General features: G+C 44.7%; 1 protein-coding gene across 1 annotated transcript in view; it reads right to left on the bottom strand.

Moving 5' to 3' along the window:
- The window catches only part of CCDC178 (coiled-coil domain containing 178), a 357,920-nt gene that overhangs the window by 247,677 nt on the left and 88,903 nt on the right, over nucleotides 1-21,340 (bottom strand). The window contains 1 exon segment of the mRNA XM_073331282.1: nucleotides 14,218-14,401. Coding sequence (XP_073187383.1) covers nucleotides 14,218-14,401 — 184 coding nt within the window.

Here is a 21,340-nt window from a genome sequence, read left to right as displayed (position 1 = left end):
AAATAGCAATCATTAAATATACTCAATACCTATATGTGTTGGATTAAAGAAGTTCTGTATTAGAATCACAAATGAGTTTGATTCCCCATAGTTTAAATTCCAGGGTATTACTAATTAAGAGGTCTCTTGGTTTTTGGTACTGTTTCTCTCCCTCTATGTGTGAAACTTGCCAGCTGCTAATTGCGTTAGTACATTCTAAGACAGAGTCTGTTCTCAAAGCAATTCACACAGACAGAGACTCAAAGCAATACTCTGTAACAACAGAAACAGCACCCAGAGACTCCCCGCCCTTTTGTTGTGTTAACAATTGTGATTAAAACAGAGATAGAGTATGTATGTGGATGGATGCTTGGTGTGGATAATAACTGAATGATCAGGGAGGTGCCAGCCTAAGAATCCAGTGTCCATCGGCTGAAGAAGGCATCAAGTGGAAATAACCAGAGGACCCCCGGAGGGCAGACTGGAATCCACCCAACAGCCTCAAGAATGGGAGAACCAAAGAACAAGATAACATCTAGCAGCACGGAGCCGTCAGGAATGTGCTATCTGCTGAATGATTCAGCAACAGCTTGATGAAGCTATTCCCATAGACTGGCATAGGAAGAAATTCCTATAAAAATGGACTATAGAAAGTGAGAACTTTGGGGTCTGATTCTGCAAACCAACTTCCAGGAGCATCAGATGTGCATCTGACAAAGCCCTGCTCCCTCCTCATGTCCAGGCCACCTGGCCAGTGGCTTGGCATGAGCAACTCTAAGGCTGGTAACTACGGTAACAACCTTGCAGAACCTGTGTGTGTGTGTGAGAATGAATGCATGAATAAATATGAGATTGAATGGAATGATATAGCTATAACTAACTGCTTACGATGATTCTTTCTGTATTCACAATAGATGTGGTATTTTGCCTTTTCCCCTTTAATAGGATCCTGCTGGTTTTTATTTTATTGGTATAACATATGTTACCTATAGGGATCATGAATGGCAAATGAGAAATTTTATATATCAGTGCCTTCTCTGCATTCCATTGTTTTCCACAGAAGTTACCTTGTTTACAAATCGTATGCAAATCTGAACTTTGTTCCAGCACTCTCTCGTTTGAGGCTCCTCATCTGCTCTTCCACTACAATAGGGGCCTATATCCCAAGACTGGGATTTATGCATTGTATATCTTTAGTTTAGGATTTGTAACATAAAGCAGATTAACATAACTTGATATAATTAAAATCTCAGGTAGTTTAACCAGAATATAGGCTTTTGTTTTCTTTCTGTAACTTACAATTTCAAGTTAATTTAGTGCTTGTGAAAAGTGTACTAGAGACTGAAATTCCTTACTTATCGAGTTCTTTACTTGCTATTGCTCACACTGTACTTATGGAAGGCACACAACCTCAATCAACCCTGTTCTGGACAATGAAAGTGTAATTCCATCCTTGGGTTGATTCAACATCTTTGTTAAGATTATCAATTTGTGGCAACCACGATAATAGTTTGGTGACACAAACAGTTGGACACCAGGATATGGACTGAGACCACTAGCATACTTATTATACAGGACACTGAACAAACTGGAATATATAACACTTCACTGGGACAGAAAGAAACTGTTACTTACTGCAACTGTGGTTCTTCAAGATGTGATGCAGACATGTATTCCACTTAGGTGTGTGCACAACCAGAGCACTGGAGCCAGAAAATTTTGCCTAGCAGTACCCATAGAGGGATGGTACTCAGGCCTTGTGGCTGTGGCCCCTTCCCTGGCTACATGAGACAGTGCCACCCTGACCCTCCTTCAGTTCCTGCGGACCGAAAGCCGATGAGAGGAGACTCCGATACAGAGGGGAAGGAGGGTGCGTCATGGAATATATGTCTGTATCACATCTCAAAGAACCACAGTTACAGTAAGTAAGTACTGTTTCTTCTTCGAGTAGATTCAGATGAGTATTCCACTTAGTGACTCACAAGCAGTATCCCAATGTGGAGGCAGGGCCTGGAGTCTACTCAAATAAGGATCGCAGGACCATCCTTCCGAGGCCTGCATCCACTCTGGATGCACTAATAGCATAGTGGTCTGTAAACATATGTATGGACGACCACGTGGCTGCCCTGCAGATGTCCAGTATGGAAATGTCATCGAGGAATGCTATTGATGTTGCTTGCGCTGTCAAGAAGAGAGTCCATATGCACTGAGGAGGTGCAGCTGAAGGCACCTCATATGCAGCCTTGACTCAGGATGTTATCCATCTAGAGATGGTCTGTGCAGAGACCGCTTGCCCCTTCATGCAGTCCACATATGACATGAACCGGCAAGGCAAAACACAAGACAGTTTAGTCCTGCCTAGATAAAAAGCTAGATATTGCTTGACATCCACAGTAAGAAGGTGCTGTTCTTCTGGGGAAGAGTAAGCCTTAGGGAAAAACACAGGTAAATACACTGCCTGATTCAGATGAGACGGAGAGAACCCCTGGGATAAAATTTTTTGGTATGGTCGCAGTGTTACCTTATCCTTGGAGAACTGAGCGTAGGGCAGCTCATCTATGATGGCCTGCAACTCACATATCGTTCGGGGCCAAAGTAATGGCTATCAGGAACATGATTTTCTGAGAAAGGAGGGGCAGCAGACAGGACACAAGGGGCTTGAACGGAGGGCCTATTAGAGCCGCTTGTGTTTAGGTCTCACAAAAGGAACCAGTTCTCGGATTAGAGGATGTAAGTGGACAGTCCCCTTCGGAAATCTTGTCACCATGGCACTGGAAAAAAACCGATTTCCTTTGAACGAGGGGATGGAATGCTGATATCTCTGCCAAATGCACTCTCAGCGAACTGAGTGCAAGGCCCAATTTCTGAAGATGTAACAGGTACTCCAAGACGTCCTGGATGGAAGCCACTGTCGGTTGGGTCACATGGGTCAAGGACCAAACTGAGAATCACTTCTACTTCGTTAAGTATGCCATCCTAGTGGAGAACTTCCTACTATTGAGCACTGTCTTGGCCACACTGGAGCAATGAGGATGACCTTGGCTCAATCCACCTTGAGCTTGAAGATGACCTCTGGAATGATCGGAATGGCGGGGGGAACGGCATACAGAGGAGCTGTCTGTCAGCAGCAGTGGAAGATGTCAGAGAGGGAGCCTGGACTGAGGCTCCCTTGAGGGCAGAATAGTTGACATTTCCTGTTTTCCCTCATCACAAACAGGTTGACTGTAGAGATGGCTCACATTGCATAGACGATCCAGAGAAGCTCTTCTTCACGAACCATTCATGGGTCCGAGAGAAAACCCTGCTGAGATGGTCTGCAAGACAATTTTGCATCCCCGGCAAATAGACTGCTACTAGAGTGATGTCTTCTTCGATGCAAAATTGCCATGGGTTGATTGCCTACAGGCAGAGTAACCTGGAATGTGCCCCTCCTTGCTTGTTCACATAGTACATCACAGTGGTATTGTCAGTGAGTATGTGAACCACTGCGTATCTGATACGGATGCAGTCTGAGAAGGCACAACTTGCATTATGGATGGCCCAAAGTTCCAACACACTGATATGGAGTGAGGCTTCCTGTTTCAACCACAGGCTCTGTACCCTCAACGAATCCAGATGTGCCCTCCAACCCAGAAGGAAAGCGCTGGTAACCACTGACTTGCTCAGAGAAGGCATACATTGCATGGGGATTCCCACCAGTGTAAGAAATGTAGAACTGGTGGAGGGAGGCAAACCAACCTGTCCAGAAAATGCAGGGCAGGATAGTAAATCATCCTAAGCCGCATCTGAAGGTGGTGCAAGATGGTGAACTGGACCACCTATGAGCCCAATTGCTTCCTCTTGTAGGATCTAACCCGCTTTATAGGGTAGTCCATTTGTTTCAGGGGGGGAAAAGCTGCATAAAGGAATGCTGTGCGCGCTGCTGTTGCACTCCACACCACGGGCAGCATCAGTCCTGGTGGAAACAGTGGTACTGCAGTGCCTGAATTCACTGACATGAAAGTTGGTAAGAACACTTTCAGAATTGAATGTGGCTGTGCCGACCTGATGGGATGTTCCAATGTGATGGGGTGCAAGAGTAGAATTAGGCCAGATGGGCCAAATCAACTAACTAGGCTGCAAACAGAGGAGCTTTAGGATGGAGGCAGCTAATTGGAGAGAAGCTCACCTGTGAAGGACAGGTGGGGCTTCTACAAAGGACAGGAAACTGGAAGCAGAGGGGGCGGCAGGGAGAAGTCTGCAGGCACTGCCTGGGAGAAGGGAGGAGGGAGAGTGTGTCTGTGGAAGACAAACTGATGTATGTAACTGCTAGAAGGGGCATCAGCCTGACTGAGCCAATCCCCAGAACCTCCAGGAGGGGCGCCATCCAGAAGTGAGTAGAGCAAACCCATCACAGCCAAAGAGGACCCTGGTGCCAAAATCCTCCACACCAATTTTGATACCGGCTCCATCTCCACCCCGGGAAGGGGAGCATCTGAATGCAGTGCCAACAGACCCAGCAGTTCAGAGGCTCGCTCCATCACAGGGGTCATATGTGGTGCAGCCCTGGGAAAGTCCTGGACCTACAGTGAGCCTGGGACCAAAAGGCAGAGGAGGCCTGCTGTTGCCTGGTATGCCAATGACACGGACACAGTTGGTACTGGCATCTTCCTTGTCAGTACAGGACACAACAGACATCCAAAGACCAAAACCAGAGTCAGTGGTAAAGGGTTCCTGCCATTCCCACTCAGTACCGGGGAAGGGTCAGAGGTAGCCACACCATTCCACACTTTTCCTAGGGGAGGCAGAGGAGTCACCCGTGACCTGGAGCGGTCCTGACTGGTCTTATCAGACCTCTTCCTCAGTACCGATGAAGGAGAATGGCTCCTCCGCATCTTCGGCAAGGCACCTACCCGGGAATGAGAGGCAGCAGTGCCCAAGGGTGATCTTCAGCCTAAGGAGGGCCTCGGGACTGGATCAGGCCATCTGGCCTGTTCAAGCAGGTGCTGTTTGAGGTGAAGGTACCGTGCCACTTGAATCCACTTTTTAAATGACTTACAAATCAAACAGCACTCTTTAAGGTGGGCCTCACTGAGACAAAGCAAGCGCCATGTGTGGGGGATCACTATTGGGGATCGCCCGGTTACACAAAACACAGTGTTTAAATCCTGGTGGGGGCATCACTGGGGAACACTATCTATCAACTAATACTATCTAACTGCTAACTAACACTATACAATAAACTAGGCTAAGTCAAAATACGAGGTTGTGAAACTACAATCACACAGAGCTCAGACTCCAGGGTGGTCAGAAGGAACTGAGGGGGATCAGGGAGCCACATGGGGCAGAAACTCCCTCACCTCCCAAGGGTAAGAGAGAGAGCCAGACGGGCGTCGCCCAACAGCTCAGTAGACACAGCACATAGCGTCAGTGGCCCATCTCCACTTTTGAGAGAACAGATTTCTCCTACTACCAAATAACATAGTTAGTCCTGTAGTTCAAGTGGACAGAGTCTGTGCTATGGCACTGGAGGTTCAGTGTTTAAACTATGCTGAAGATGTATCAAGGGAGAGTTGCTGCAGGTGGACACAACAGAATTTGTTTTCACCATTTTCCTTTTAAATTTTTTTAGAAAATTACATATAAAAATACATTAAAAGAAAGTTCTTTCAGTTGCAAAGATAAGCACTTGAAAATTAGGAAATGCCAGATTTATAATTGCCTATGCAATCTTACTCCTGTTCCCTTATGCACATGTAGTAACATACAGTCTTCAATTGTGTGATTTCATACTCTTTTTTTTTCCCCCCACACAGGATCCCGCATTATTCAACATGCAGACTGCACACACACAGCAGCAAAAATTAAGATTGCCTGGGTAGCTAAAAAATTGGTATTTCCTAATTTTCAAGGACTTGTCTTTGCAACCTATTTTTGACGTAATTTTTAAAACTTTTTTTTAAAGTTATCAAGTATAAATAATACATATTTCATCACAACACAAAAACTTAACTCTGCATCATGCATTAGTGTTTTTAATGTATTATTTTTTATGTTAAGATACATTTTTAAAGAGAAAATGCTATTAACTGACATAATTTTTTAGTAAATTACCTGTAACTGCTTTATCTTGACAATAATGTTGTAAATGAAGTTTCAATAGGAAAAGTATATAACAATCATTTCTGGTAAATTTATGGATGTGTGAGAACTTGCATTTGAGGTTGATAAATATCAGTAATAAATGCATACATATCTTGCCCATTTCCTTTTACAAGAGATTAATATGCACATCTTTCCTTATATTTGTTAATAATAATGGCAAAACACAGAACTAAAATATAGTTCTCAACTTTTTTAATATTCTGCATACAGAATTTAAAATATTATATTCATTACTTGATTGTATTTCTAACTATACAAAAATTGCACGACTATCAAAAATATATAAGAAGAAATCATTTTATGTGTGTGTAAATAGACAGACACAGCTACAAAGTCTTAATTCACTGGTAGAGTCTCTTTCACCAAACTATTACTTTTTGAGAGTCAGGGTCCATTACAATCCAATGTAAAAACAAGACCAACAGAGTATAGCTATTAATAATCAGGAATTCAATGGTGCTATGTACTTCAAAGATTATATAATGCAATAACTTTATTTTTTAAAATATGCTAGCCCAACAATCTAATGCATTAAATGTTACTTAAGACACAATAAGCATATGGACAAAGGGATCCAATTCTCTAGCCCATAAAGATGGCTTTATTCTGGTCCCCCAACACAAAACAGACAAACCCAGCAGATCCACCCAATGGAGGATTCCCCTAGCATAATACAAGTGACACTTTGTATACTGTCTTAAGGCAAAAACGTCAATTAGTGGTTGGTCACATTTGTGGAAAAAGTGCCACGGTTATGGTTTATTTCAGGGACCTTTCTGTTGAACCTGAAACTTTCTGCTGAGTAAATCTGCTTGTACATTCGCCTCCCCTGCTAGGTGTGTGACTACTGGGTGGATGTGATAAGGAATGCACCAGAGCCAGTTTTCTTGCTTCTATTACTAAGATCTGGAAGCGTATTCCACCTTGCTTGTTGATGTAGAACATAGTTGCAGTATTCTCTGTGAGCACCTACCCTATTGCAAAGAAGGTGGAAGGCCTTGAAGGCACACCACACTTACCCTGAACTCCAATATACTGATATGGAGTCTAGACTATCAGGAGCAAGGCATGTACTCTGACGTCCTGACAGTGTATACACCAGTCCAAATAGAAGGCATTGTGATGCTGGTAACAGTAGGGGAAGGAAGAGCAAATTTTGTCTCTGTTCTCCCTCTGATGGGTTGCTGGGGAGATACAGTTATCTTTCTTTGTAGACAGTCGATGTTAGGTACACCATCAGACACTACCCATTGTTATAAGGGTCTCATTCACAATCAAAGCGAAAGATGTGATAAAGGTCAATATGGACATCAGTTTAAGAAAAACTGCATGGTTTTTACTATTTTTTTTATTGTGGGTTATCAGGAAATCTCACATCTTTTGGAATATCTCCTCTGAGAGAAACACCTTGGCTGGAAAGCAGTTTAGAACTGCTCAGATAAAAGTGATCCTACATAACCATTCAAAGAGAGTAGTTATCAGTGGTTTACAGTTATGCTGGAAGGGCATAACGAGTGTGGTCCCTTAGGGATCAGTTTTGGGTCTGGTTCCATTCAATATCTTCATCAGTGATTTAGATAATAGCATAGAGCGTACACTTATAAAGTTTGCAGACGATACCAAGCTGGGAGGGGTTGCAAGTGCTTTGGAGGAGAGGATTATAATTCAAAATGATCTGGACAAACTGGAGAAATGGTCTGAAGTAAATAGGATATAATGCAATAAGGACAGATGCAAAGTATTCCACTTAGGAAGGATCAGTTGCACACATACAAAATGGGAAATGACTGCCTAGGAAGGAGTACTGTGGAAAGGAATCTGGAGGGTCATAGTGCACCACAAGCTAAATATGAGTCAACAGTGTAACACTGTTGCAAAAAAAGCAAACATCACTCTGGGATGTATTAGCAGGACTATTGTAAGCAAGACACAAGAAGTAATTCTTCCACGCTACTCCGCACTGATTAGGCCTCAACTGAAGTATTGCGTCCAGTTCTGGGTGCCACATTTCAGGAAAGATGTGCACACATCGGAGAAAATCCAGAGAAGAGCAACAAAAATGATTTAGGGTCTAGAAAACATGACCTATGAGGGAAGATTGAAAAAATTTGGTTTGTTTAGTCTGGAAAAGAGAAGACTGAGAGGGGACATGATAACAGTTTTCAAGTATGTAAAATATTGTTACAGGGAGGAGGAAGAAAATTGTTCTTCTTAACCTCTGAGGATAGGACAAGAAACAATGGTCTTAAATTGCAGCAAGGGAGGTTTAGGTTGGACATTAGGAAAAAATTCCTGTCAGGCTGGTTAAGTAGGGGAATAAATTGCCTAGGGAAGTTGTGGAATCTCCAGTGATGAGCAGGTTAGACAAACACCTGTCAGGAATGCTCTAGATAATACTTAGTCCTGCCATGAGTGCAGGGGACTGGACTAGATGACCTCTCGAGGTTCCTTCCGTCCTATGATTCTATAATATAGATCTTACAGAAGATTTCTACCAGTTAATTAGCAGTGCCAGAGACTGTAGGAGGTTGCACATGAAGTGAATCACAGAAAACGGATGATCCAGAGAACTGGCCTGAATTAGGGTGACCATATGTCCCGTTTTGGCCATGACAGTCCCTTTTTTAAGCCCTGTCCTGACCTTTTCTCCAAAAGTAGGCATTTGTCTCATTTGCTTTTGCTGACTTGATCAGCTGGCAAGAGCAAAACAAGACAAATACCCACTTTTGTCAAAAAAGTGGGATGCGGTGTGTAGCGGGCGAGGAAGATGCCAGCCCCCTGAAGGGGGGAGGCAGGACTGGGGCGGGGGGCAGCATTCCAGCATGTGGGCCCCCGCAGGGGTCAAGCAACTGGCAACAGCAGGGTGCGGGGGAGGCTTGGACAAGTGGCTGCAGGTGTCCCCTTTTCTCTTTGGGAAATATGGTCACCCTAGCCTGAATGAGCCAGTCATCCAGGTACAGGTAAAAGAATATGCCCTGGAGTCTGAGACTTACAGCTATCACCAAGACTGTAAGGTCCTGTGGACAAGCTGAATGGAAGGACTTAAAACTGGTAATGTTTTATCTCCACACAGAAACTGAGGTACCTGTCGTGGGCAGTTTTGATTGCCATATGGATGTAGGGAAATGAAATCCTCTAATGTGAGCACCCTGAACTTTAAAGTTTCCATTAATTTGTTGAGGTTTCTGAAGGCCAGGATTGGTCTCAGACTGCCATTCTTCTTGGGCTGGGGTGGGCAAACCGCATCCGGCCCGCCAGCTGTTTTAATCCGGCCCTTGAGCTCCCACTGGGGAGCGAGGTGTGGGGCTTGCCCCACTCCTGCACTCCAGCCGGGGAGCAGGGGTGGGGGCTGCTCCCGGAAACAGCAGCATGTCCCTCCTCTGGCTCCTTCACGTAGGGGCAGCCAGGGGGCTCCACTCCGCACGCTGCCCCAACCCTAAGCACCCCGTTCTAAGGAACTGCAGCCAATGGGAGTGGCAGGGGTGGCATCTGTGGATGGGGCAGCGTGCAGCAAAGCCGCTTGGCCACACCTCCGCATAGCAGCTGGAGGGAGGACATGCTGCTGCTTCTGAGAGTTGCTTGAGGAAAGTGCCGCCCAGAGCCTTCACCACCACCCCTGCCCCAATCCCCTGCCCCGAGACCCATCCCGCCCTTCAAACCCCTCAGTCCCAACCCGGAGCACCCTCCTGCACCCCCAAACCCCTCATCCCCAGCCCCACCCCAGAGCCTGCACCCCCAGCCGGAGCCCTCACCCTGCCCCCGTGCCCCAATCCCATGCCCCAGCCCTGATGCCCCTCCCACCCTCTGAACCCCTTGGTCCCAGCCCAGAGCACCCTCCTACACCCCAAACCCCTCATCACCAGCCTCACCCCAGAGCCCACACCCCCAGGTGGAGTCCTCACCCCCCTCCTGCACCCCACCCTCCCTACCCCAGCCCAGAGCCATCTCCTGCACCCTAAACGCCTCATTTCTGACCCCACCCCAGAGCTCACACTCCCAGCCAGAGCCCTCACCCCCTCCCGCACCTCAGCCCCAATTTCGTGAGCAATCATGGCCCACCATACAATTTCCATACTCAGATGTGGCCCTTGGGCCAAAAAGTTTGCCCACCCCTCTTCTTGGGGATCAGGAAATAGCTAAAATAGTGTTCTTTCTCCAGTGTTCTTGTGAAACCTCCTTTTTGGCTATCTATTGTAGGAGAGAACTGATTTCCTCAAATAGGACTTTCTAATGAGATTGGTCCCTGAAAAGGCAGGGAGGAGAGGAAGGAAAGTGAGGTGGGCTTGTAAAAAATTGGATGGAATAACTGTCATAGACAGTGTCTAATACCCAACAATCACAGGTAGCTCTGCATCAGGCACTGTAAGAGGAGAGACAAGATCCAAAGGATAGTGTCAATAGTGTGCAGTTCTCAACTCTCCTTTCAAAACTGCTACTTGGAGTGATGCCATATACCAAGCAAACTAATGGTGTGGAATTCTGCTTCTTAATTGAGATCTTTCACCGGAATCTGGCTTAATTAAGGAAGACTCTCTGGCACTGTCTCTCAGGCAGTATCTTTCTTCAGAGAAGCCCTTCTGCCTTTAAGGTAAAATGCTGGACATGACTTTCTCCTTCCTGAAGAGGACATGGACTGAGTGAGCCCTAAGGATTGAGTAATAAACTTAGTGGTTTTAATCTTTTCCAAAGTATCATCAGTCTTGGCAGTAAAAAGCTAACGCCTTTGAAAGGAAGGTCTTTGATGTTATTTTGTGACTCAGGAGTGAGGTCAGAGGACCTTACTCATAAATATCTTCTTAAGGCTATACCATGGCCAAAGTTCAAAGGGTAGCCTCCAAAATATCACATATTGCTCTCAGTGAGCACTTCACTAGTTTTCAACCCTTCATGAACAGCATTTCAGGAAGCTCCTTTTTCCTTCTCTGGTAAGGAGCCTAAAATGGAGTTCATGGCATCCCATAGCATGCAGTTATAATGGTATACAATGGTCTGGTAACTGGAAATATAATTTTACATACATACATATAAATATCTACTCTTGATTGTTCCTGCCTGAGAGCTGTCTACATGTTAAATACAGGCCAGGGTATGTACTAGCTTAAGGGACCTATCCGCAATACCATTTATATCCTTTTTATATAAAGGGAACCCTGAACACTCTCAATATCATTTTCGTTTCTCGGGGTCCTCATATTCCAAACTACTGACTCTTCTAACTTACTAAGGCACTGACCCTGCAAAAGATTTACACACTTGTTTAACATTATGCACTATGATTTCTCTGAGTTCAACTGACAGTGAACAAAGAAAAGCATATTGATGAGTCTTTGCAGGATAAGTACTTAAGACTTTTAAACAAAGATAAATTCAAGTTCCAACTCTTTGTCAAGGGCACACCTTCCCTTACTAATTAATGACAACCAATTCACAAGGTTCAAATGACATAATTCAGATTTTGCAAAGATTACATTTAATGTTAAATACAATAAGCAAGTTTTATAGAGCTTTATCAGCTTTCCTAGAAATAGAAGAGTACTGGGGGGAGGGAGAGTGCTATCTGTTATTTTATCGTTTTAAATCAGCTGGGAATAAGAGTATTATTGTATAGTTGAGAATATTTGCTTTGTGATAATTTTAAATAACTGCACCTTTGTTCTCTATTTACTTGTGGCAATTTAACTATCAGTCTACTTACTTTTTCCTCAGCAGGATATCGTATATGGTTTTAATTTGTTTAAGAAAATAGTTAAATTTGGAAGTTTCATTTAATTACTCATCTGACAACAGCCAGAATACCAATAATTTATTGGCAGAGGATATCCTAGGAAGTTACATTAAATGCAGAAAAGACTATTTAGTCACAAATTTCTTCAGAACAAAACATTAGGCAAAGTACATCCTCACAACTCAGCGCTTCTGCATTCTTTAATATTCTGTACATGCACTATTAAGGACATTGTTCATTCCATAAAATGTAAGAATCTTCTCTCATTTCTTAAGAAAGTGGATATTGTCCTAATTCAGGAAATATAATGATACCTCTGTACATGATAAACTGAAAAAAAAAAGATTAGGCGGGACAAGTACTAATTGCATCTTACACTAGTCACAGGTGAGTAGCTATAATAATACATGAAGAACTTATCCTTAATGGTTACTTCAGTCACTGCAGTTGAGAAAGGACATTATCTGTTTCTGAGCACTGTCTGGCAATACATTTAATATCTAGTATGTACATATAAAAACAACAAAAAGAACAAGAGTAAAAGTTTTAGCTACGTCATAGAGAAAAGAGAGGATCTTAAAAATATTATGGAAGAAGCAGCAGCAAGATTTGGAACAGTTTGCATATGTATGGCAAGAGTGATGAGTCAAAATGAAACCTAGTTGTGTGCCTGTGTGACAAGGATAGTAATGTCAATAGTGACAGAAAAAGGGGGGGGGGTAGAAACAGATGAGATGAAAACTGAGGAATTCAGCTGTAACTATGTTAAATTTTAATGAATGGTAAAATATCCAGGAGAAGATGGTTACACAGTCACACTGAAATACAGGGTTGAATAGAGGGAGGACAATTCAGAAGTGGAGACATAGATTTGGGAGTCATTGGCAGAAAGATAGTACTTGAAACCCTGTTTGTGAAGATCACCTTGAGGAAGGGTGTTGACATAGGTATGGACCTATGGTATCCTCTCTGTGGACCAATCACTAAAAGGGGGATGAGAGACAACCTTTCCAGCATGTTTCAATAATATATGCTGGCAACGTAACTGTTGAAACTCAGGAATCCTGAATTCTGCTCTGAGTTCTGGACAGAAATGTGTTCTAGTAGTTAGACCCTTCTGCTCCTGTCCCCTCTAGCCTGACGTTTTCTGCCCTTGTATCCATCTGTGTCTGTCCACCATGTTCTTTCCCTATTACACCTTTTCCCCTTCTGTTTCTGTCCCTTCCCCATCAAGCATCCTGTCTTGTTCCCCTTCTGTTCCTATCCCCACACCTAGCTTTGTAATCTTGTGACAGTCTGTATTTGTCTCTCCCTCCCATTTTGCTACTCATCTGTCTGCATTCCAGTCAGGCTACATCAATGTCCTTTATGTTGCCTAGGTGCCAGCAGAGCACTGAAAACATAAGAGTTTCACTGCTCTCAGTTCTGTGCCTGGTGCCACAGCAGCCTCCACTCTGCCCCACATAGGCACCGACTTCCCCTCTACCCGAGGGGGTGCTCCACCCCCCCCACCTCTTCCCGCCCCCTCTCCCGAGCACACCTCGTTCCGCTCTTCCCCCTCCCTCCCAGAGCCAACCTGCACACTGCGAAATGGCTGTGAGTGGTGGGTGGGACTCGGAAGGCACTGGGAGAGGGGGAGGAGTGATCAGTGGGCCGCCAGTGGAGGAGAGGAGTTGCGGGGGGAGCTTGGTTGCTGGTGGGTGCTGAGCACATGATAATTTTTCTCCATGGGTGCTCCAGCTCTGAAGCACCCTATACTGCCCCATGCTAGAGTGCAGAGTGAGTTCTGCAGGAGTGGAACATGCCCCTTGTTATTCGCACTGAGCTCTGCGGGGGTCTGCTTTTACTGTCAGCCTCCAAAAAATGTGCAAATGGCAATTTTCAGTGGCTTGTAATTCAGCCAAATGTGGGTGGATTTTCACAGGAACAGCAAAAGGCCAGAGCAACCTCCTTGTAAATGTCAAATCTCTATTCCAAAGGATGGAGGTTCTAGAATTTCTCAATGAAATTGCTGTATTATTTTAACATTGGCAAAACAATGGAATTTTTCCCTAACCTCATTCCTGGTAACAGATGTACCACCCTTGCTGAAACGTTGCAAAAAACTCCAGACTCAGGCAGCCGCCTGGCATGGAACATTGCAGCCCATAAAGTTAAAGTCTGAAAAGTTATAAGCAACTGAAAAAATGGTCTTGAATGAAAAGTGTTAGTCAAACTTTACTATAGGAATTGCTGCCAACTCTGCCTATAACACGGCCACATCTGAAGAAATTAATTAAATCAGGAATCTGTTACAAATAGCATTCTCTTCTATCCAATTTTTCCACATTTAAAAAAATGCATTTAAATAAAATAATGTCATATACAACCTTGTACCGGATTTTTTCTCGAATGATTTTTTCTTCTAATTCCTCCAGTTTTATTTTTCCTTCACCATAAGCAATTTCAATATTATATAGCTCTTTATTCACTTTTCTTATTTGCTCTTCAATCTTACGGGTGTTTTTGCATATAATCTGCAGTTCTGACTGATATGCTATTTTTTTTCTTGAACTGTTAAAATAAAACAAAACCTTGAAATTATCTTAAAAGAGATGCGTGCTTGCAAAACTAGAAAATTAAAGAAAACAATCACTGTTGAATAAGTAAAACATTTAAAATTTTACTTACAAACTAAACTCAGTATTTTATTAACCACTTAGTTGATGCTGAATATACCAGGTACATCTTTCAAATGCATACTTCCATTTTGCTGCAAAATATGCCCTGATAGTCTATTGATTTCAGGAAGTCATATATTTATACAACAGATATCCAGAAAGCAATACAATCTACCCCTATAATATAGATAAGCAAAAAACTGCATTAAAAGAAAGTTGCATAATAAAGTACTCAAGTCAGCAAATGCCAAAGTTAAGACTGCCCACACAATCTTAATTCAGCTTCCTCATGATAATGGACCAGATCTTGGGCCGCACACAGGCTACTTAGCACCAATCCATTGACGCAAAGCAGTCATACAGCTGATGGATCCAGTTCCCTGTGGCTTTCCCTCCTTCAGCAATACTTGGGTGACAGTGTACAAGAAAAAACATTAACAAGGAACAAGTTTAGTTAAAGTGAACCTGAAATACTATTAGTTAGACTAAATCAGACCCACTGGCGCAGACCAGAACCAATCAAATCAAAGAAATAGGATGGATATGTAAACATTTTATTTTCCTTTGACTAATGAAATATGGTCTACATTGGTATAACTTAAAACTTTTTAACTGTCTCTTAACAGAAAAGTGGGATTAATGAGGAACCTTCCACTGAGCAACCAAAGGCAGCATCAGCTGAACCAAAATGTCAAACTTTTATCATCTAAGAAAGATACTGTATATACCCTATAGAGGAACATACTGTAGCTCTGCATGTTTAAATCTACAAACTTCTGACTCAGTCCAGAAGCGACCATACCCCTAGTACAATTAGAGGCAAGACTGACACTCTCAATAATAGGTTCCATAAATACAGACTTTACTAGAGCTAAAAACAAGAAACAGTAATTTACCTTACAGTAAGTGTGGTTCTTCATGTGTTGTCCATTCATATTCCACTCTTGGTGATCATGCGCCCCACAAATTTGAGATCAGAATATCTGGACCAATAGTGACTGTTGGAGACACGTATGTGCTGAGTGTACTCATGACCTGTAGCAAGGGCATAAAGGGGTGGACCAAGCCCAACCACACTCAGTTCCTTCATCAATACAGAATCCACATGTTATAAGACACCACAGTAGCAGGGAAGGAGGGCAGGCCATGGAATATGTGTGGACAGCACATCTCAAAGAACCACAGTACCTAGCCAGTGGTTCAGTTCCAGAAACTTCTGTTTTTTGTCTTCCTTTGCTCACAGTTCAGGAAAAATCGCTGAGAAGATTATATGAACATTTTTCTCCTTCAACATCCTTTCAAGCTCCCTGAAGTCATTAGTGCCAATATGCACCGTCACCAACGTATTCTTGCCCATCAACATGAAAAGCCTCTCCAATCTTAGAATGATGTCTCATTCTTGGCTCCAGGAAGATAACCACATTATCCTATTGTCTACCTGCTCCTTAGAGAATAGTCTTTCTTTTTAATATAAAATCAAAAGCAAGAACCATCTGTCTTCCTTGGACAGCCACAGATCTCTTTGTGGGCATGCTTGATTATCTTACATGTTGGGCTGAGTAGCCACCCACAGGTATGTTCCAGACAGCTTTCTCTTCAATTAGACAAGCTGGAACTTCAGAGATATTTTCTGCAGTTTCCATGCTGAGAACATGATAATGATTGGATACTTCTAGCTGTATGGAATTCCTCTAGGTTCTCTCCTGTTTGATGGTCACAGTCTTCCCATCCTCTTTTATCTCCAACAATGTAGACTACCACCTAGTCCTCTTGCCTCTGATGATTACAACTGCCAAGACTCCTCTCTAGTTGCCACTCTCTCAGGTTCCTTGGTGGCCAGTTCCTTCCTTTCTTGAATCTGTGGGGGTGATGTTTCCTAAATCAGATTGTCTAACAACTCCTCAGCCTCTCTGATGCTCTGTAGTGAATGTACTTGCCCTTCCAGACCAAAATCTTTTCTTCCAGCAAAGCCACCAGTTACATTTAATACAGAGGAAATTCCTTCTGGTTTCCAGCAAGAAAACATGACATGTCTACTGCAAATCACAACCACTGTTCCATAACTGGCCATCACAGTACTGAGAGTAGAACTATACCTAGAAAAAAATCCTCTCTCACTCCGTCTGAAACTTGTTTGCCACTCCTGTTCACCTAACACTTCAGTGTTTAAGTTTTCCTGACTTAAACTGGTTAGTCTCTAAGGTACCACAAGTACTCCTTTTCTTTTCTCTACTGCAGAGGATCTTGCGAGAACTCTGAAGTAGAGGGGAGGACAGTGGGCAGTGGAGCACCCACTGGGACACCCATCTTGAAGAACCTTAGTTACTGCACAAGGTGAGTAACTTTCTCTTCTTCTACGAGTGATGTCCCTGTGGGTGCTCCACTTCAGGTGACTGTAGAGGTGTGTCCCTCAGTGGAAAGAAGGTGGCTTTGGAGTTGGATCTGAGATTGATGATAGGACCATGAGTCCTAATAAAGTGTCTGATGTCGAGTCTTGCTTGATTGCATAGTGCTGAATGAATGTGTGGTCTGATGCCCAAGTGGCTGCTCTACATATGTCTGTAATAGCCACTGTAACAGAGTTAGCACCCACCTCTTGCGAGCATCCCCTTTTCTCTGGCTGATATACCTACAATCACAGTCTTTTTCAGGGCGGCACCTGCCTCTCATGCGCGGCCCTCTTTGGTTGGGTGGGTGTGAGCCTGTTTTTGGTTTTAGTTCTTATATTGGGGTGGCACTTGCCTCTCGCGAGCACCCCCCTCCTCCCTGGCTGATGGTTCTCTTGGAGGGTCTTCAGCAACTCAGCACTCCGGCCGAGCTGCATACACTGTTCCCCGCTTCCAGGGTTGTGGCGGGGCGACGTCTCACTGGCGTGGCACCTTCTGCTAGTTGTCCAGGGAATTAGTCCTTTCCAGCCCTGGAGCGCCCTCTGCTGGCTGATGTCTCACCTGCTGCTTGCCCCCGTGTCCCTCCCGGCCCCCAGTGCCCTTTACCCAGGGGTTCTGCCCACCGTAGCAACCCACAGTCTGGGTCTCTCCACTCAGGAGAACCCCCAACCCCCTATCCCCACCTCGCCTCAGTGGCTACTGCTAGTCACTATCTAGCTCCCACTCACTGGGGCTGACTGCAGTCTGTAAAGGCCACTCATCATTGGCAAGGTGGGGTTTGGACCTGCTGCCCTTGCCTATCTTGGGGCTGCCCCTCTGCAGCCCCAGTACCCTTTGTGGGCCCCTAACTCGGCCTGCAGCCTGGGGTTTTGCTAGGCTGGAGCTCCCAGCTCCCTCTGCCCTTCCCCAGCACTGCTCCACCCTAGGTACCCTTCTCAGCTTCCCAGGCAGCCAGGTCCTTCCCTCTCTAGAGCCAGAGAGAGAGTCTGAGTCCTTCTAGCCCACCGCCCTCTTATAAGGGTCAGCTGGGCCCTGATTACACTGGCTACAGCTTTCCCAATTAACCCAGCTTTCCTCGCTGCAGCCCTCTCAGGGGCTGCTTTATCCCCTTCTGGCAGGAGCGGGGTTACCACCCTGCTACAGGGGTATATAGTCCAAGTTCTTATCTGATATGGGGCCATAGCTCTAAGGTTCTCCCAGAAGCACTGCCTTCTTGAACCACCCAGACGGGGCCCATCTCAGTACCCACAGCTGGTGGTGTTTCAGCAGGCCTCCCTGGGCTCAGTCTTCAACCGACCGGTGGGGCCCATCTTGGTACCACCACTGGCCTGGCCAGGTTCTGTGCTCAGTCCCCCTGGGCTTCAGCCTGCCCGCACTGACCTTCCGCTGGTCCTGCTGCTCTTCCCACCAACCAGGCACCCAGTCTTCAGCAGCCTTCCCTGGGCTTCAGTCGTGTCTGCAGTGAGCTCTCCACAGTGAGCTGTCCGATGTACCGCTGCTCTTTCAGCCAGCCAGTCTCCCAGTCTTCACTCCTTGAACTCCATACAGCAACTGAATTTCTCTGCTCTGCTGTTTGTCTTATATAGGGCCCTTCTGGCCCCAGACTGCTCCATCAGCCCCTCTGATTTGCTGCTGCTCTGCAACCACTCTACACTGTCTGGAGGACTTCTCTCTGCACTAGCATGAGGCAGGGTGAATCAGGGCCACGAGGCCTCCAGCAGGGGGCCTCTCGACCTAGTCCACTCTGCCACAGGCACATTATTAAGGAAGGCTATCGATGTGGAGAGTCACCTGGTAGAATGTGTTCTAACCTGGGGGAGGGGAGTTTACAGTTCATGTTGGCAGTAGCAGAGATGAATGCACTCTGAAATCCATTTGCAAAGTCTCTGCTTAGATATAGCTTCTCCTTTAGATCTCTCTATATTCGAGAGAAATAGTTTTGGTGCCTTCCTGAATGGTTTAGTCCATTCGAGATAAAAGGCTAGTGTCCTCCATCTCAGGTATGGAGTGCCACTTCTTGCCTGTTCTTATGGGGTTTAGGGAAGAATGTGGGAAGATGGATGGGTTGCTTGAGGTGGAACAAAGAGGGTATTCTAGGTAGAAATGTATGATGTGGTCTTACAGTGACTTTGTTCTTGAAAAAGATCATATATGAGGGGTATGCCATGAGGGCCCCAAGTTCTACGCGTCTTGTGGATGTGGTGGCAACAGGGAAGGCTACTTTCATTGGAAGTGTAATAGTAAACATGCAGCCAAGGTTTCAAACATAAGTCTGGTAAGAGAACGAAGTATTAATTTAAGTTCCCATGGATGCGTTGGGATTCTGAGTTCAGGACAGAAGCTCCGGACACCTCATAAGAATTGTTTTGTAAATGAATGGGTAAAGACTGAAAACCCATCCACTTTATGGTGGAAGGTTGTGATAGCTGCAAGGTGTACTCTGAGTGAGCTCAGTAAAAGACCCGATTTTTTTAGTTAAAGTATACAGTCCAGGACTAGTGATAGAGCAGAAGCGGTGGCCTGATTTGTTTGTTCTGGCACCGTGTCTCTTCCATTTGTGGAAGTAGGTTGAGCGTGTAGTCGACCGCCTGCTGTTTAGCAAGATATCCTTCACCTCTTCTGAGCAGGTCATATCCTCACCTTGGAACCATGGAGGAACCATGCTCTCGGGCGGAGTATCTCCAGGTCCGGGTGCAAGATTTGGCATGCATCTTGTGGCACGAGATGTGGAAGAAGTGGGAAAAGATGTGGTGGACATGCCACTGCTGCTGGTATGGGAATGAAGTTTCCCTGGGCCATCTGGGGGCTATCAAGATGACCCTGAATCAGTTATTGTTGATCTTTTGTATGATCCTGGACAACAACGGGATAGTAGGGAAAGTGTAAAGGAGAGGTGAATCTCATTTGACGAGGAAGGCGTTGCCCATAGATCCTGGCCCCAACCCCGCTCTGGAGCAAACTGTTGGACATTTACTGTTCTGACTCATGGCAAATAGGTCTATGGTGGAGAATCTCCATTGTCGGAATACGTCCTAGATCACCAAGGTATTTATTTCCCACTTGTGATCGCGGGAGAATTTTCTGCTTAACATGTCCACTGTGGTGTTCTGACATCCCAGTAGATAGGAGGCTGATATTGTGATGGATGCACCAGTTCCACAGACTTAATGTCTCGGTGCCGAGGAAGTGTGACCTCGCTTTTCCCTGTTTGTTTATACAGAACATGCAAGCAAAGTCGTCCATTAGGATCTGTATGGTTTTGTTTCTGATAATGGTCTAGTACGCTTATGTGCAGTGCTGATTCCGGAGGAGACCCCTTCTGCCCTGTACTGGGAGGTTGTTTAGATGAGGGCCCCAGCCACTAAGGAGGCATCCATTGTGATTATCATTGCAGAGGGAATCTGTAGAAATGGGACCCCTGTACACATGTTGTGTGAATGGGTCCCTCACTGTAGCAAGTCCCTGATCTTTCGTGGTACAGTAGAACCTCAGAGTTACAAACTGAATGGTCAACCACACACCTCATTTGGAATGGGAAGTACACAATCAGGCAGCAGCAGAGACCAAAAAAAAAAGGAAAATACAGTACAGTATTGTGTTAAATGTAAACTACTAAAAATAAAGGGAAAGTTTAAAAAAAAGATTTGACAAGGTAAGGAAACTTTCTGTACTTGTTTATTTAAATTAAGATGGCTAAAAGCAGCATTTTTCTTCTGCATAGCAAAATTTCAAAGCTGTATTAAATCAATGTTCAATTGTAAACTTTTGAAAGAACAATCATAACGTTTTGTTCAATTATGAACATTTCAGAGTTATGAACAACCTCCATCCCCGAGGTGTTCATAATTCATTGGTTCTACCGTACGAGAGGCTTGCTAAGACTGTTTGTATGGGATCTACACTGTCCTCAATCACCCTTGTAGGCAGCGCATGCATAGTCTGGCACGTTTCATGACATAGGTGGTTGCTGCCATGTGGCCTAATAGTCGGAGGCAAGTCCTGGCAGATGTTTGTGGACTGTTCACCTTAGTGTTGATCAGATTCACTAGCATGGCAAATCTGTGTGGCAGAAGTGAAGCTTTCGCCTCCAGTGAGTTTAGGTGAGCCCAAATGAATTCTAGTTCTTTTACTGGTGTCACCACTGACTTTTGAATGTTATTTGGAGACCAAGTTTTGCAAAAAGAGTGACATTAGCTTTTGAGTGTCTCTGATAGCTTCTTCACGAGTGGGGGTCTTAAGTAGACAGTCATCTAAATATGGGTATATCATGACCCTTTGTTTGTGGAGGGGGGCCACGGCCACTGCTAGAACTTTGGAAAAGACTAAGGGGGCCGTGGAGAGGCCAAAGGGCAGTATACCTTGTACTGATAGTGATTTTGTCCCAAAACAAATTGGAGAAACCTCCTCTGTGATGGATGTACGGCGACATGAAAGTATGCATCTGG

Source organism: Lepidochelys kempii, chromosome 2, assembly GCF_965140285.1.
Source record: "Lepidochelys kempii isolate rLepKem1 chromosome 2, rLepKem1.hap1, whole genome shotgun sequence".
Lineage (NCBI taxonomy): Eukaryota > Metazoa > Chordata > Testudines > Cheloniidae > Lepidochelys > Lepidochelys kempii.
The sequence above is the reverse complement of the archived record's forward strand: the minus strand, read 5'-3'. Positions and strand labels throughout refer to the sequence as shown.